Source organism: Perna viridis, chromosome 10 (assembly GCF_037379345.1).
Source record: "Perna viridis isolate PV_CMFRI_1.1 ecotype Kerala chromosome 10, ASM3737934v1, whole genome shotgun sequence".
Taxonomy (NCBI): domain Eukaryota; kingdom Metazoa; phylum Mollusca; class Bivalvia; order Mytilida; family Mytilidae; genus Perna; species Perna viridis.
In genome coordinates, this window is record NC_142454.1 from 31,940,467 (window position 1) to 31,958,209 (window position 17,743).

The 17,743-nt window shown below is 31.0% G+C and overlaps 1 protein-coding gene across 1 annotated transcript in view; it reads right to left on the reverse strand.

Annotated features, from left to right (window-relative positions):
* The window catches only part of LOC148605410 (gamma-aminobutyric acid receptor subunit beta-like), a 32,446-nt gene extending 23,975 nt beyond the window's left edge, over positions 1 to 8,471 (reverse strand). The window contains exon 1 of the mRNA XM_088550510.1: positions 8,210 to 8,471. Coding sequence (XP_088406636.1) covers positions 8,210 to 8,265 — 56 coding nt within the window. The 5' untranslated portion in view covers positions 8,266 to 8,471. The remainder of the gene's footprint in view (positions 1 to 8,209) is intronic.
* Positions 8,472 to 17,743: the final 9,272 nt, after the last annotated feature.

Genomic DNA, 17,743 nt, shown 5'->3' on the forward strand with positions numbered 1-17,743 from the left:
CGGGTAATTTTTGCTGGGTGATATTTTAGCCGTATTCGCGAGTTTTCTTAAATCTCGAAAATAAAAGCTTGCTTAGTCTAAGTTTAGATATTTTACTTATAATTTCCCTTCCATTAAATCTAAATACGAGAAAAATGAGGACCTTGATAATTTAGAACTCCTTATTCATATAGCAAATCGCGAAATCTATCATCCGCAAAAATTACCCGCTCTACGGTAATCAAGAACAAATTAGTTTGAAAGGAAAAGGAAGTTTCAGTATAGCCAATAATTTAAAAAAAAACTATTGGGCATATTGTAAAATTTAAAGAAAGGCAGCTTGCATTGTGCTGTAAATGAGCTACATATTCGTATGCTTTGCTAAATTTTCTCCAGAAAAAGTCTTGCTGCAGATGTTACCGTTCAGGAAAAATTATAATATTCACCAAGGTACTACAAGTATTCAACAGGTACCACTTCGGTAGTTCATTATCTGACTTATATTATAAATCTGAGCAGATATAGAGTATAATGTAATTCTATGGTATATTGTGGAAGGCGGATGGAAAATTCGGATACGTGGAAGGGGGTTGAGGAATGAGGACGATGTATAGATAGAGATTTTGAATGGTGAGAATGGCGAATTAGTTCTAGAATATGTATAGATATAAAAAAACAATAACTTTGATAAAAAATAACAGCTTAAATTTTGAAGAATTTACAAATCTAAAATTTACTCTATGGGGTAGGAAATGTTCTATTGGGAATCAGGATTTCTCAATGGGAAATGGGGGGATGGTATATGGTGTAAGTGGGAAGTTTATTCCATTTTCCATTTATTCCATTCCATTTGTACTTGTATATTTACCATATAAATAAAACAAATAAAATAAGAATTAGATATGTCATTTATTAGATAAATAATACAGTGCGAAACAAGCCCCCCTTTTAACGAATCTACGAAATCTCTTGCACTTATTTATTTAAGAATTGTTTGCTTTCTCCTACTTTTTACTCAGTTATGACTTCTATGTCATTTTCCAGTTTGAATTTATTAGAAACGGTTATTTATTTTTCTTTCATTAATTCTTCTTACAGCCTTATTAGTTCAACGGTCTTGATTTCATTCTTAATGTGATATGTCAATAAATTGAATATTTTATTGATACATCCACCGCAATAATTGTAAATTAAATTAAATTGTCCATAATTAGGGGATTCTTTTTAAATTAAAGTTTGAAATGTCTTGTTGTTGTGCAAATTTAATCAAGAGATCCAATCATGATTATTCTAAGAAAAATTAAATTATTGCAGATATTTTTTTCGTAAAATTTAATCAGAAAGATATACAAAACGACCATTGCATCAGCTCTTTCTTAAATATAACTCTATCAATCAGTTCCTTCTTCTTAAATGTTCTGATTAATTAATTTGCAGCATGACAAAATAATATAGGTTCACCAGAACTTTGGTTTCTCTTTTCAATATAAGAAACTAGATGAATTAAATGTATAATTCTCTCGACATTTATCAATTATACGAAAGTCTACCCATGGATAACTCAATTTAATGTCTTGCTTCTACCCTTTACGAAATTGGAATTACCATGAAATTGTGATATGAGAATGGTAAAGAGGTGGCGCTCAGTGGCCTAGAAGATTTGATCGTTTCATGTCACGAGCAGTCAAAACGATAAATAATTAAAATGGCTAGACTCCCAAGAAAACATGTAACCACAAAGAAAATTGCAATTCAAAATGACAATTGAGTTGAAAAAGGTTGTCGTCATTTTATCAAATGCAATTTTATAAACAATATTAACTTAGAAAATATTGGTTTAAGATGTAAATGTAATTAAATTGTTCGGATATGAGAGGCAAGCATAATTTCTTCTGCTACAAAGCAATTGTGTTGAGTAATGCTGACATTTTAACTCTAATAGCCATTTTTTAGCGCGTTTGAGTGATAATGAGAGGCACTGAGCATTGTTACACAGTGAATATTGTTTTTACGGTATATATACACAACTTGAATGGTATAACTTTTCTTCATTACACCATATAACATTGCTCATTCCGCATTCCCCATTGTCCCCATCCCGAGTCCCCAATTTCCCGTTGAAAAATCCGCATACCCCCCAAAGGAATCCCCATAGCATATTTATTATCAAATACAATATTATCAAATTAAATTTCCCTTTGTGTGTGTGTGTGTGTGTGTGTGTGTGTGTGTGTGATTCTTCAACATTGAAGCTTTTATTTTCAATTATATCTAACACAATGCTTATATCAATAAGTACGTTATAAACTCCCCATTTAAATTACATAGCCCCCATACACTATTCCCATTCCTCATCCCCCGTCCCCATTACACATTGAATGGGATGTTTTCTCCATACACGTACTTTGCACACATAAATACATGTACATAAATTATACATCAACCAATAACATTTCAGATAAAATAGCATAGTTTTATTCTAAATTGAGTCTATGGCCTGAATTAGTAAAAATTCTGCATATGCTAAAGACTATCATAAAGCAATATTTCGAGTGTCAGCCTCTTTTAGAATAAGAAGTTTGTGAAACATAGTATGAAAGAATACAATTTTTGATAGATTAATTTGACTAAATTTGCATCGTCAATATCAAAGAAAAACGAAGATTTTCTTCATCATATTGGTACATGTAAATTAGGTAATCCTTTCATTGAGATACTCTTGAAATGAACATTCAAAGGACAGAAAACTCTGTTAAAACCCCCATTTTTCTAACATTCTTTTCTGAACAAATCCAGTGTTGCAGATATCAAATGGCGGTCTATAGTAATCTTCTTTGAGTGAAATTATTTTGTCCGATCGGCAGGCTTTTGATATGCATGTTTCAGATTTTTTTCCCATTTTGTCTGATTCTTACAAGTACTTACTCTTAATGATTTTTAAAAAAAAATGATTAGGGAATGCATACATTGATCAGAAATACTACGAAAACAGGTTTTATACAATCTTACAAAGAGTATAAACTTTGTGACCTATATATCCTATACTCAAATACCAACATGACGAGAAGAACTTATTTATTTCTTTATTTACGCAACTGCTAAAAGTATAGTTATACAAATATTATACCACCTTTGGCGAACACATACATTTTGTCATGGAAATATAATGATAGTAAACTTATTTTTTTTTTAAAAGAGTAATCAAGGGAACCAAGGTCATAGCGGTAATCAAAAGAATGTAATCCTGTGACAAAGACCAGACATGGAAAACAGACATATACAACAAAGAACATAAAGTAACTAAAATCATACATACAAAGTAATAAAAGTAAATGAGCAACTCGGACTCCACTAAAAACTGGGAGCATGGACCAGGTGCACCGGTAGGGTAAGCGTCCTCTGCTTTTCTAGAAACACCCACCGAGTTCCTCATAAAAAGTCAAGTCCGGTGTAGACAAACGAGGAAAGGAAAAAAGAGTTGTCTTCTTGCTTTTGATACAGACCGCCCCAGATAACAATGAACTACTTCAATTTACGACATTGTATTGCAATTTTTTTACGTGTATCTAAAAATACAATACTAAAAAAAGTAAAAGAAACATATCAAATGTAATAATAGGAATTTTATGTTTTATTTTTTATGTTTCATCGTCGTGAAAAAATGTTGACCGGTCGCACATTTTTTAAAGTGAGAGCTAGCGCGCTTTATTGAAAATGTGTTACGGTCAACGCATGTATACACCGATGAAACATCAAGGATGAAACATTAGATTCTTAAATGAAATCATGGTGTACTGTTAAGCAAGATATTCATCAAATTACCATTAATTATTTCAGCATCTTATTGTTAAGCATATCATGCACATTTATCAATTCATTGAGGGTTTGTGCTAAGACAAAATTTAAAAACAGTGTGTTTAGGGCAGGTTTATTTATTCATTTCATTTCGTTTCATATTTAGTGCGTTCATGTCGAGCGGAACATGTATTTCCAATATACAAAAAGGGTCCTGGGAAAATATGAAGCCACATTACTGTTTATTAAAGTAAGAGTAATCAAGGGATCCAAGGTCATAGCGGTAATCAAAGGAATGTAATCCAGAGATAAAGACCAGACATGGAAAACAGACATACACAACAAAGAACATACAGTAACTAAAATCATACATATAAAGTAACAAAGCGAAGGAGCAACTCCACTAAAAACAGGGAGCATGGACCAGGTGCACGGGTAGGGTAAGCTTCCTTTTATTTGGAATTAAGGTTTTGTTCGGGTAAAGCAGGTATTTACCTTACCACTTCAAAACGTTGTAAACAGATGTAAAGGGACTTCAAAAAATGTTTGTTTTATACAGATTTCCCACCTCTTTTAGATGTCGGTTTATGCGGGTTTCTTGTATAGGAACACCTCTATTCAGCAAATTTTATAGTATGTATTTCTACGTACAATACAAGATGTTGGATTGGTTAGAGGGTACTTTGTTGTTATTGGTGTAACAATGTAAAATCGTTAGGCAATATCCTTTGTTCTTAAATACGATGATTTTTCGTTAAACAATATTATTTGTTTCTAATTAGAATGTAAGAGCATTATGAGGTATAAGTACTTGAGAAATACAATAAAATCTCCGCATTTTTTTGTTTTTGTTTTTTTTTCATGCGCCATTCCTGATAAACATTTTTGCCCGAATCTTAGACATGGCATTACTTAAATCAAGATATATTTAAAAAAAAACATTAAAAAATCATATTACCTAATAAGAAACAAATTAACACACAAGTGTCTTCATAACATAAACATATATGACATAGCGTGCCTTCAACTTGTCTTTCCATTTAAAATCACCGTGTTTTTGACGCAGTCATACAATTGAATTATATTGACGGTAAGGAATTGAGTTACCATAATTTTGATGAAATGTTACCGATATCATAAATTTCAAGTTTTGAGAGAACTTTTGATTTACCAGAACTAGAATTATGCAATATCCTATGTGCCCTCTTATCCGCTCTGTCGTTCTTTTTTTGTTTTTGTTTTTTTTGTTTTTTGTTTTGTCCGATAATTTGACATTAGCCCGAAAGAAATGTCGATGCTTTAAGAATAAAACGCCTAATATAACTTTGAAATGTAATATATATTTATCCGAAACATTCTAATGCCTTACTGTTTAGTACTACCCTTGCGTTTACTCCATTAACACTAGCAGGACTTCCAAGCAAAAATGCAGCAGATGACTGGTATCAGCAAACATTAACAAAGCATCAAGAATGGAACAACTTAAATACCTCCAATTACATGTACAAGAAACAAAAAAAACGATCTACAAACACAACGTAGTGAACCAAATACAATACGATTACATTTGAAAAACAAGATAAGGAAAACATGATGTAAACAAGACAAAAGCACGAGCATTATGAACTCTCACAAAAAACACAGTATTGGCATAATGTACTCCAAAAGGGTGTGCATGTCCTGTTCCGCCAGTTACACCCGTCATATTGCAAGTGAGCATATTCAAGTAATTTTTAGTACCAATTTTGGGGCTCCCCGGCACGAGTCATAAAGTGGTCCCATCAAACACAATTAACACTTGGGTGATATCATTCGATTTATTGGATTAATATGATGTACAAAGGTAAGGATCGAAAAATTTTCGGAATTCACAAATTAAATTAAGGAATGAATAATTTGATTAATATCAAAATGTCAAGAAATAAAATAAAGTCAAAATGTTAGATATTTCGTATAAATACGGTAACTGTTTGGTGGTGCCTACGTTGAAAGTTTGTAAGCTCAATGATATTTATATTTTTTGCTTTTTTTGTTTATCACGTGATGAAACATCAATATCACTAATATCATTTTGTAAAAATATATATAAGGTTCGAAAATTTGCACAAAATAGAGCTCATACGTGCACTTCACAATGAGTTATATATCACACTTAGTAATTTGTAATCTCGTCAGGATACAGCTGATGAAGAATGTTTATTTTTATCATATCCTCGATCAAGAGAATCGGATACGGAATGGGCTGAATTATACGGGTGAAAAGATAAAAGGGTATCTCTTAATTATTTTACCTTCATTGTATAGATTTTTAGACATATTCGATCGTATTATAAAAAAATGTACTTATTAACATAATTCAAACTGATATCATTTTTGTTTTATCTATACGACATATAAATGAAGTGTCAAAAAAGAACACATTGACAAACTCCATTTAAATTCAAAATACACATTTCGAGTTGCCTTTTTCATCCTCTTTTTATCCCAAAAATATGTATATATATACAAATGGAAGTTTACTCATTTGCAAGGACTATGTATAATTATTTATGAGAAAAAAAGGAAACAATGATTGTCCAGATTAATTTATTTATAAGACTATGTTCGAGTACTATCCTCATCTCTTGTGTGTAGTAAATCAGAAAGTCACGCGGCATTACTTCAAAACTACCAACCGGAGACCAATATCAAACGACAAATGATACAATTACAGTAAAATTCTTCGTATAACGGGCAAACATCCTCCAGCCAGTATCATATTTAGTGCAATGCAATAGCAAACATTTAGGTTACATGCAAACATGCTTTTTCATCGATTTTCTTTCATTACAAAAAATGTCCTCAGATTTGTATTAGGAGTCAAACTAATTTTCTTATCAAATAAATTGTTTTCAAAGGATTTCCTGCTTAGTTTTCCTGAATTAGAACAGAAAAAAACCAAATCAAAACACTTTACCAATCGGCAACGTACATTTAACATCTGTATACCAAAGGAATATATTTTTGTTTTTCACTAGTTATCTTTAAAATATTATGTTAAGTTTGTACAACGTATCCATCAAAGTTTATTTGTCTGTTCATAAATAACTTTTTGTTGTGTATTAGATTACATCGGTTCCAAAGTAATAGTTTAGGAGTACAAGAGTCCGAGAAAAAATGCATTATATTTTTCTTTCATATGTCTGAAACAAATCTAATGATTGTTATATGTTCAGGACAACCATGAAAAACTTGTTATAATATGTTTTCAATCAAGTTTCATTTGTAAGTGTAGTTTTTGTTCGATGTCCAAATACACACGATTTCATGTATTTTCAAATGCATAAAAAATGTTATATATCATACTAGTACTTAATATATGTTTCGGTTTGTTTCAAATCCTATGAAAAGATATGTTGCAATTTGTGCATGTGGACTTCTTTACCGTGTACCTTGTAATAGAATGTCTCCCGGAGCAACGTATGTAGAAAAAACCTAAAGTTTTAGTGTTTTGAAAGATAAGTGTGTTTTTTTAAGTAGCACTCCCGATAAGAATCATGCAAAAGGTGATTCATGGGAGAAAAGCCTACATATTTTTATTTTTGATATTTTGTTTGAATTGCAATAGTAGACAGAAATTAACATTCGGTTTTTCATATAACCCATGCTCTAAGGAGATAAGAAATTATATAGAATGCAATGTAGATTTCAAAATTAAGGGAGATAACTCTGTAAATGACTCAAATACAATAGAATCTATTTGATTTTCAATGTTGATTATCTCCTAAGAGCAGGCAAATTTGAATGAATAATTACACATTTTGTAATATAGACCCATGAATCAACTTCATATCAAAAATAAAAAATATGTAGACTTTTTTTAGGTGTATCTCATTTTACAGAATTTGCATGATTCTTACAAAGACTACTACTCAAGTACCGGTCCACCTAAAATCCAAACACTGCTTAAGGTAGAGGTGATTCATGGAGTAGTTTACCCACCAAACAAATAAAAAAATCGTGTTTAAAGCAGACAGTTGTTTCAAAGTCATTTAATATCAATTTAAATTTATTTTAAAACTTTTTTTTAAAACAAACCCATTTAAGAGCCCCAAAAGTGTTAGGTTCAGATAAGTTTTACTGTATTTTAAGAACATTTTAAGTTCAAGAAAAGGAACAAATAATATGGATAAACAAAACCTGCGTTATCATGGTATTTAAACGTTTCCTTTTTTATAAAATACAAAACAGTATACTGAAACTACAATTGATTTTGAAACTTAAAAATAATTGAAGTTGGAACTTTTAAATGACCAAGTACACGTGTCCTTTGCAAATCTCTCCGTAATTAAGGGAAGTCACCATATTAAACGATTGAGTTTGTAAACTTGGGTCTTCTATTCATTTTCGTAATTACCAATAGTGAAAAGAAAACATGGAATTAAGAAATACTTACCAATCCAGGAAAAACCAAGAAAAAAAAATCAACGATGATAAAGCCACAAAACTCATTGTAACAACTCATTCATTTCTCATTGTTTCAAGTGACAATGTCATCAATGTATCTTACAATCTACTCGGAATTGCGAAAGTAGGACTTCCGAATGAATCAATTCTACATTTCCCTATGTGATCGATCGGTTGTCTTTCAGTGCCCTGTATTCTGTTGTGTGTTGTTTACACAGCAGATGAATTTATCATTTACTAAAGATCCAACAAAAAATCGGCTTCACTGAAACGTTTTGTAGACTATTGAATAATTGGAGAAAACCGAGAAAACTGTGTCAGTATAAACCTCCCGATTAAAGTTGTTGTACAGTCTATAATGGAGATCTGTCAGCAGTATTTGAAACACTCATGGAGCATCTTAATTTGATTAGATCCTTGTAAGAAACTCCTGTGCTATAATCCATTTCTTATCATATATGTCTTATAGCGATTTCCATATTGCCTTTGTCGATTTCAGACAATTGAAAAATGTCTGTAATAGGTACATTATGGTACATTGATTTGATTATTTCTTTGATAACTGGTTATGTAATAAAACAGCTTCGACTAGAAATAAACATTTTTCATCTTTATTCCTTCTTCCATAAGTGCAACATATATATCATTCATCTTTAAGAATACTGTTTACGTTGTCGGAAACCTTTATTGAATATGTACTTTTCAATGAAAAACATCATAAAGCTGCGCCAAGATATTAGCCATTAATTATTTCAGACCTATGTCTTGCATTTTTTAAGCTTTAGTATAAAAAAAAATCATTGAATCTCAGTCTATATCTCTTTGTCGTTGACAACAATTGACTTTCAAGGTAAAAAGAAACAGTATTCAAATCGTTAACACATTGATGAACATGTAGTTTGGTTTTGTCAGGTAACCAACCAATATTGATAAAAAAAACAGTCTAAAATTCGGTTAAAATGATGAATACACATACATTGAAACATTTCTCATTTTAACCCTGAATAACCAGAAGACCCGTTTTAAAAGGACTCTTTCAGAAGTCCATTTATATCGATTTAAATGAAATTTAAACATTGATTATCAGAACACCTGTCTTGCCCGACCAATTCTAAAGTCCAAAAACGTGTATTTGGTTTCGACAGGTTTCCTGTAACTTTTCAAATCATTTTGTCAAATTATAAACTTGAGTACCACCTGCTTTTTCGGTCTATATATGAGAGCGAAAATCAACAATACAATATCTCATCTTCTTCAGTCGGAGGAAAATCTAGAATAAAGAGGAAATAAAAAAATATAAGCGACATAACAAAAAGCGAAAATGATTAAAAAAAGGAATCCTTTTACTACAAAGATCCAATGTATTTTTAAAAAGCTAGTGTTTGGTTTATTTAGTTTAAAGTTACGCGTACTTTGTAACTTAAAATGAAATAGATTTTTTTTTAGTATGCCGAGTTTAGACTGGTTTTGGAGTATTAAGGTTATAGATATTTAACTTAACGTCTTGAAGAAATAACCAGGCGTTGTACACTTCTTTTATGGGTAAACTTACCACTTTTCCCATTTTTCCATTCTTCCAAAGTTATCAAATTTACCTCTTTCCTCTTTTGACTACTCCGGACTTGTCTCTTTATGAGCAACTCGGCGGGTCTCTCTAGAAAAGCAGAGGCACTTATCCTTCACTTATAACTGGTCCATGATCCAAGATTTGAGTGGAGTCTGAGTTTGTCATTTACATATGTTACTTTGTACATATTATTTTTGTTATTTTATGTTCTTTGTTGTGTCTGTCTTTTTTCCATGTCTGGTCTTTGTCCCTGGATTACATTCTTTTGATTCCTGATATAGTCTTGACTTCCTTGATTACTCTTTAGCCCATGCAGATATTGTAATATGAAAACATCAACAGAGCTATCCACTTCCTGTTTGGTGATAGATGAATTTAAAATCACAAACAATTATTGTAAAGGTACTTGTATTCGTGGGTACCAATTTTCATGGTTTAATCAGTTCATGGATTCACACAAAGGAATGGGAAATTTCCTCTTCGTTGAAAACCAAATTTTGTGGTTTACCAGACCCTTGAAAACCAGGAAAATTGGTACCCCACTAACAATAATACTTTCACGGTCTACTCTGAGAAACCGTTAGTAGGGAACATTAACGACAAGCTTATAATTAAATGAGGAAAGATGATTTAATACAGCTTCAAACTCGTGATTAAAGTCGACGACAAAGGTTCTATGAACACTTGCGTCATAAACATGCACGTCAAAATGAATATTTGGAGACATTTATATATTAAAAACCGTAATAATCAACTTCAATTATTTCAAAATGAGGTTACTTAAGATAATGCAGATTTTGTTTGCATCAAAGACATATTGATATATCAAGGATTGATAATGTCAAAACCATATATGACGGGGGAGATTGATACCGCATAGACACCATGACACCAAGTATTGACATGTATTTGAGAACTACGTTACGTAACTTTATTGAATAATAAAAAGAGACAGAAGTATTCTATCCTGAAATGCCATTTTTCTTTCAGACACGCATTACGAGTGAAAACAAAGTACAAAGGAAGTGGATAAGAGGTCAAGATTCATACCGTATAGTTTTCACATTGTTTTTCAAGAAATACAGTTTATGTGTCTGAATGTATATATTAAATACCTAGCCATTGACATCATATTTTCAAACATTCAACAAAAAATGCTTATGTCATAAAAAAAAGCTGTCATTTAAAGCATGCCAGACACTTTCTGTTTCATGAAGACTTTATAAAACTAGATTAACCCCACTAAATATTTTATGCGCCTGTCCAAAGTTAGAAGATATTTGTCATTGCTGTATTTTTTGACGTGATATTGTTTTTTACTTTTATTTTGAAGACGTGTCGTCGCTTATGTAACCGTGGAGATTATCACGTTTGTTGTCGGGGTCTTTCGGAGCTTACCTAACTGTGTTTACACCTTTTGTTAACCATTGAAAGTATTTATAACTTTATATTTAGGTTATACCCTGTTAAATTTGTTGCCTTTTGCCACAACTATACTTTTCTCTGTCGTGTGTGTGTGTTTGTTAGTTTTTTTTTCTTGTATAATAATTATGGAGAAAATATCGAATACATGGTAATATCAAATTACCTTACGATTTGAAAAAATTAAGATTAATTTTGTCATACAAAGGCAAATTAAGGAAACTAGTTTTGGACTGAATATATTTCGAGGGGTAACGACTAGCACAAGGTCGCATTTGACATCTCGTACTGTTCTTCGTTTAAACCATACATCATTGCTTTACTTGTATTTATCAGATTGGAGTTTTTTTTTCTTTTTTCGCATCTGAAACTTTCCGTTCCTGATAGTAGTTAACAATAATTAGATTATATGTGTCTATCTAGCATCACCTTACACTAAAATTGATGCAGTTACTTGTCAGTAGTAAAGTAATGGTAGAACAAAGTATCTGGATAATTCAACAAAACACATCAATTCTACGTGTTATATAATCTACAAGACATAAATTTGTTGTAATTCCGTTTGGCGACTTGAATGTGTTTTTAACTAACAAAAAAGCTGACGTATTATGTAATCGCTAGATATTTGTTCTCACATAAAATTTACGTATGCTCCTGGATAGCCACTGTTTTGCTGATTTTGTTTCTGTGTTTTGATGTTCTTGTAATCGTCTTTTGCTTTTTTAATCTGTATTTTTTTTTTTGTTTTTTGTTTTTAGTGCTTTTTGTTTTTGTTTTGTTTTGTTTTTTTATACGGTAGAGAAATAAGATTTACTTCTTTTCGTTTGTATCCTCCTTTTTTATGAACTGTCGCGATGGATTTTTAGAAAGTTTAAATTCATGTCAATATGCTGCTTATCTTTGTATTTCAAATCGGATGAGTTTCGAAACGTTTCTGTGCACCTGTTGATATGATTTGTTTCTGAATGAGTTCCATTGGCGATGCACGGACTTAAAATCATTATCATTATCCGAATTTATGCCTATAATTTATATTTTCGTCCTTTGGGGAAAACATTAGAAAGTGAGATACTGGGTCCCAGCTGCACTCAAGAAAGTCAGGATCTTTCTAGCCCAGAACCGAAACTTCGTTTAAAGCTCCTATCATGTAATCACTACATATCTATGGGACATTTAAGTATAAGTCCCTGTAAGAATCGGGCAGTTGGTGAAGCATGGTATAAAAAAATATCAACATTTTGATAGTGTAATTAGACCATTTGATCCATCAGAATCAAGGAAATGAGACACGATTTTCTGTATCGTGCTTGACCATTGAGTTACTATTTCATTGAAATGCACTGAACATGAACATTTCAAAGGCAGATAACTCTGTCAAAAACCTCGTTTTTATAAGATTTTATCGAAAATATTCTGAGCAAATCCCATGATGCAGAGATCAAATAATGGTCTTTTCAAATAGTGAGAGCATCCTTGAGTGATATTTCATTGTCAAATCGGTGGGGTTTTGACATACATGTTTCTATTTTTGCCTGATTCTTACAAACATTTATACTTATATATCGATTTTAAGTATTCATATCTTAACATCTTAAATATAAGTTGTCCCTCCTTTTTAGGTGTAAAGGTATTATATACCTACCTTATTATGTAGAATTCCTCAATTATTCGTTGCTATTTTCAACATAAATTTATATGTTTAGAAGGGCAAATTGATATTCATGTTGTGGCGTTTTGTAAATTGTTATTGTTACGGGAACAACTGTCACATGTAAGTAACAGTAAAATCAACAGATTGAAATGTAGAAAATTGATTTCTGAAGTTTCTTCTACAAGAATTGAAAAGAAAAATAAAAAAGCAGACGTAGAAATTCTGAATGTACAAACGGCAATGGACAAGGCAAAGTCGGGAATAAAAAAATATTAACATAAAAAGATAACACGAACAACACAAATAATTAACTATAGACGTACACACAACAAAACAAAAGAACTACATTTATATCCGGGAAAATAACTTGCTTGGGTGATCCTTAATTATATATAATTGTGCGTAGTCTTCAATGACACTTATTTATCTTCCGTAAATGTCATGAAGAGTGCTTGACAAAAGAGGAATTATAACTCATTTCTGTGAAAAAAAAATAAAAATTTATATTCAGTTTCATTTTTCACTTTTCTGATAATTACGATTAAATGATCATTAATTACGATATACTTATATGTAACAAGAGGCTCCCATGAGCTTGAATCGCTCACTTGCTTAAATATTTGCCTTTCAATGACAATAACACTAACAATGAGTTGTCCGACAATTTTGACTCAAAGACAACTTTGGTAGGACTTTTCATGAGGATCTCTTCATCAACTGAAAGTTTCTACATGTATCAATCATAGTTTTCATGAAAACTGAAAAAAAACAAACAACATTTTTTACCTTTCAAGGGCAAGACTTTAACAAGGAGTCATTTGACGACTTTTGACTAAATGCAGACTTTTGTAGTCAGTAGCAGTACGTACTTAACATAAGACCTTAGCTCATCTTTAAACTGTCACAAAGTCATAACATGTGCTTGTTTTACTGGTTATATTTTTGTTAAATATTCCATGTAATTCATTAACTAATTCAAGTTATGTTATGTTTTTTACTCAACTATTGCACATTACTTTTATTAATGTGTTGTCCCTCTGGATCCTTGTCTATCTTTGCACATTAAAACAGCTTGATGCAATTTTGCTAAAAGCGTCATATTAATTTTTGTACACAATGCTTATGTTTGTTTATCATTCGAAAGATATAAAAGCATTTCTTTTATTTTGAAAACTATATGTGCATTCCACTGTATCAGATGGTTACTCAGTTCCCTTGTTCAATATAATTTGCGGTTTAAACTTAAAGAACAACAGTTTCAACAACATCTATCTGATTCACCATTTAGTAGCGTTCCAAATCAAAGTTGAGCCGCCAAATCACCAAAACCTTACACATTTGTATATTATTTATGAGAAACCTTTTTTTCTTTAATGACAGACGATGTGATGATTTTTTTCTTTATGACAGCGGACCGGATCAACGATGTCATAAATCAACAATGAATAACAAGTGGCTGACTTTAGCGATATGAATCATAACAAAAGCATCATAAAACACCCTTAAGAAAATTAACCCTTGATAGTACACTTCCTATTTAGATCCTCAGGGATCCTTATTACAGAATCACCAAAAGTGATGATAAAATTTTTAAAATGATTTGTCTAACACATAATATATCTATATACATGTAACAGTAAAAAATACAAATGCAACTCGCGTCAATCTGCAGATGAATGCTTTAGCTGTTGAATCGGGCAACCGAAATCAGTTTTACATTTACTTTGTCAATTTATGGTAAAGAAGGTGATCAGTAATTTCTGTATCATTTACATTCAAGCAACGTACAGTACTTGTATGGTGAAAGCTTCCTATTACAAGGTATATGGTATATTTGGAATGAGGAATGGGGATGAATGATGGGATTGTGTGGAAGATAATGATTTTGAATAAGAGGATCGGGAAATTAATTCTAGAATATTTATTTAAAATTAAACATCAAATTTATATAAAATAACAGCTAAAATGTTGAAGAAACAAAACATTTGATTTGATAATGAAAACATTTGTTATGAAATACGCAAAGGGGATTGTATGTGGAATGAGGATTTTTCTATAGGGTATTGGGAATTATCAATGGGGAGTGGGGATGGGGGCAATGGGAAATCGGGTGTAATATGGTATAACTGGCCATGGGAAGTTTATACCATACAAGAGTTGTGCGTAAACTTGATGTTTTTGAGATATTGTGTATACGGAGTTTTATGTTTCGTCTATTGATGTGAATAACTCCGTTAGCACGTTTTTTTTTTTTTTTTTTTTTTTTTGTTTTTTTTTATTTTGAATTAAATTATAATACAGTTGTGATAAGTACCGTACATCGAAATATTTTCGCGTAGATGAGTAATTAAGGGAACAAAGTTCTAGCGGTAATCAAAAGAATGTAATCCAGGGACGAAGACCAGACATGGAAAACAGACATACATAGCAAAGAACGTAAAGAAACTAAAATAATACATACAAAGTAACAAAAGCAAATGAAAAACTCGGACTCCACTAAAAACTGTGAGCCTGGACCAGGTGAATAAATAACCAGAAAAAATAACCGGATTTTTTTAGGCACTGTAAGGGGTTTTTAATTACCTTAAAACGTGATGTTTTGGTTAAATAACAATATGATATATTTATAATATATGTATCTTAAATGTGCCAATTGAAGACGTTATCGTTGGTAGGTAAGATGGGTAAGTTAAGCCCTTGATGAATTGACATTTGTGATGTTAACTGCTTTCTTTCAATCATTTGTTTAGATCGGCACCGAAATTAGCGGATTAAACACCGATTGATACCTAATAAGGATTAGTACTATTATGTATTTGTTAGTATACAAACGGCCTTAACCTGTATTTAGTTTTTGAGATAAACTGTATTAGGACAAAAAATACGAGGGGAAGAGAAATATTGTATTTATGTATTACCGATATCTCATGGAATCCTTTTGGAAAGAACAGCTACTCCACTTTCGCTTTTTCTGTTTTAACGGGTTTTTGTTTGTTTGTTCTGTTTTGCTTTGTTTTTTTTTTTTTTTTGGTTGTTTTTTTTTTGTTTTGTTTTGTTTTGTTTTGTTTTTTTTTGGTTTTTTGGTTTTTTTTGGTTTTTTGTTTTTTTTTTGGTTTTTTTTTGTTTTGAAAACGATAGAAAACCAGCCATTCAGAATGAATCCATGATTCTTAGTTCGATTTTAACTATACAATAAGTATCGAAAATCTTTAATTTAAGACCTTGTTTTTGTTGTTCAGGTTCTAATAAAATATTCCGAGAATAACGATTACAAATTTATTTCCAGGATTAATCAATTAATGACAAATTCTGTGCTTTTCGTATTTTTTCTGGCAACTTTGCGAATATAAATTTTATTTATACTGGGTTTCTTGCCAAATTTGCATGATTTGTATTTTTCTTGTATTTTATCATTATCTTCTTGGTTACGTATCAAGCGTTTTACAATCAGTTAGAACAACAAACATCTGTAAAATCTCTTTATAAAAACGAAATTCAAATGAGTTATTTTAAGTCATATAAGACGTTATTCCTTTATTTGACTGCAATATATATTTATATATTACGTAAATATAACTTCATCGAGCCTGATTTATTTGAAGGACACGTAATCAAGATCAGAAACTAGAATTTGGATTGTCCATTGCGTGCCGGATATGAAACGCACACGAAAGATTGTTAATTATATATAAGGATGAACGCTTGTACTTTCAATCGGATCATTTATATCACTGGGTGATGTAATAGACTTCTTCCAGCTTGAGGATAAAATGATTATAAAGGTACTTTCAATAGGAGAAGGACGTTAGCCGATTTCGTTTGATTTTACTTATAACACAGGCGATTTCTTTTAATTTTGTTTATCTTGGCAGTATGGTAACAACTCTTTCTTATATCGGTCATGTGCCCTTTTTGTGCAATTAGCCAAATTTCTATTTTGATTTATGTGAAAAACAAATGTGTATATATGTATGTGTTTTATTTCAATTTTATTTTGTTATTCTGTTAATGTACCAATAATTTATTCGCTGTAAAAAATGTTAAATACAAATAAAGAATGTATACCATCTCCGGTAACAATAGACAAAATTAAGTCGATTAAAATATTTCGGCATAAAAATTGTTAATATGTTAAATGCTTTTTTTTCATGCACTTGCTTGAGAGGAGTTCCGAATAAGTAAGGACAAACGAACTATATTATGGATGCTATTTTTTTTTTTTATTTTTATTTTTAACTATATCAGGTTTAACACCACATTCTATTTTGTTATGACATCAAGATTCTGATGAACGATTGCAATATAAACATTGCAAGAATTAATTTAAACCTATCTTATTTATTTTTCCGAAAATATATATGATTATCATTCTTTTATACTCCGACATTTAAAACTGCTATTAAAATGGGTGTATATTTTGGTCTTGTTACATAGGAAAATGCTACTTTAAAGCTCGTTCCTGTATAAACATCGTTACGATAAAGTCGAGATGGCAATAGTTATACCATACCGGATGCTTCAGATATTTATGTAGTAGTCTTTTTAAGAAACATGTACCATGTGATTCACTCCATAAAAGGCTACACATTTTAAGTTTTGTTAATAAACAGCTTTATAGGTTTATGTTGAAATGTATAATTATTCTATTCATTCCAATCTGTTTACTCTACAGATAATCCACATTGAAAAAATCAGTTATATATTGTTTTTTAGCGTCATTTACAGAGTTACCTCCCTTAATTTTTGAATTCTTCAGTACATTGTAAATGTTGTTTTTTTTTATCTCATAAGAACAAAGGTTATATGAAAAGCCATATGTTTATTTCTGTTTACTTTGAAATGTTAACAAAGTTTCGAAAAAAGGCTTTCCATTCATGAATCAC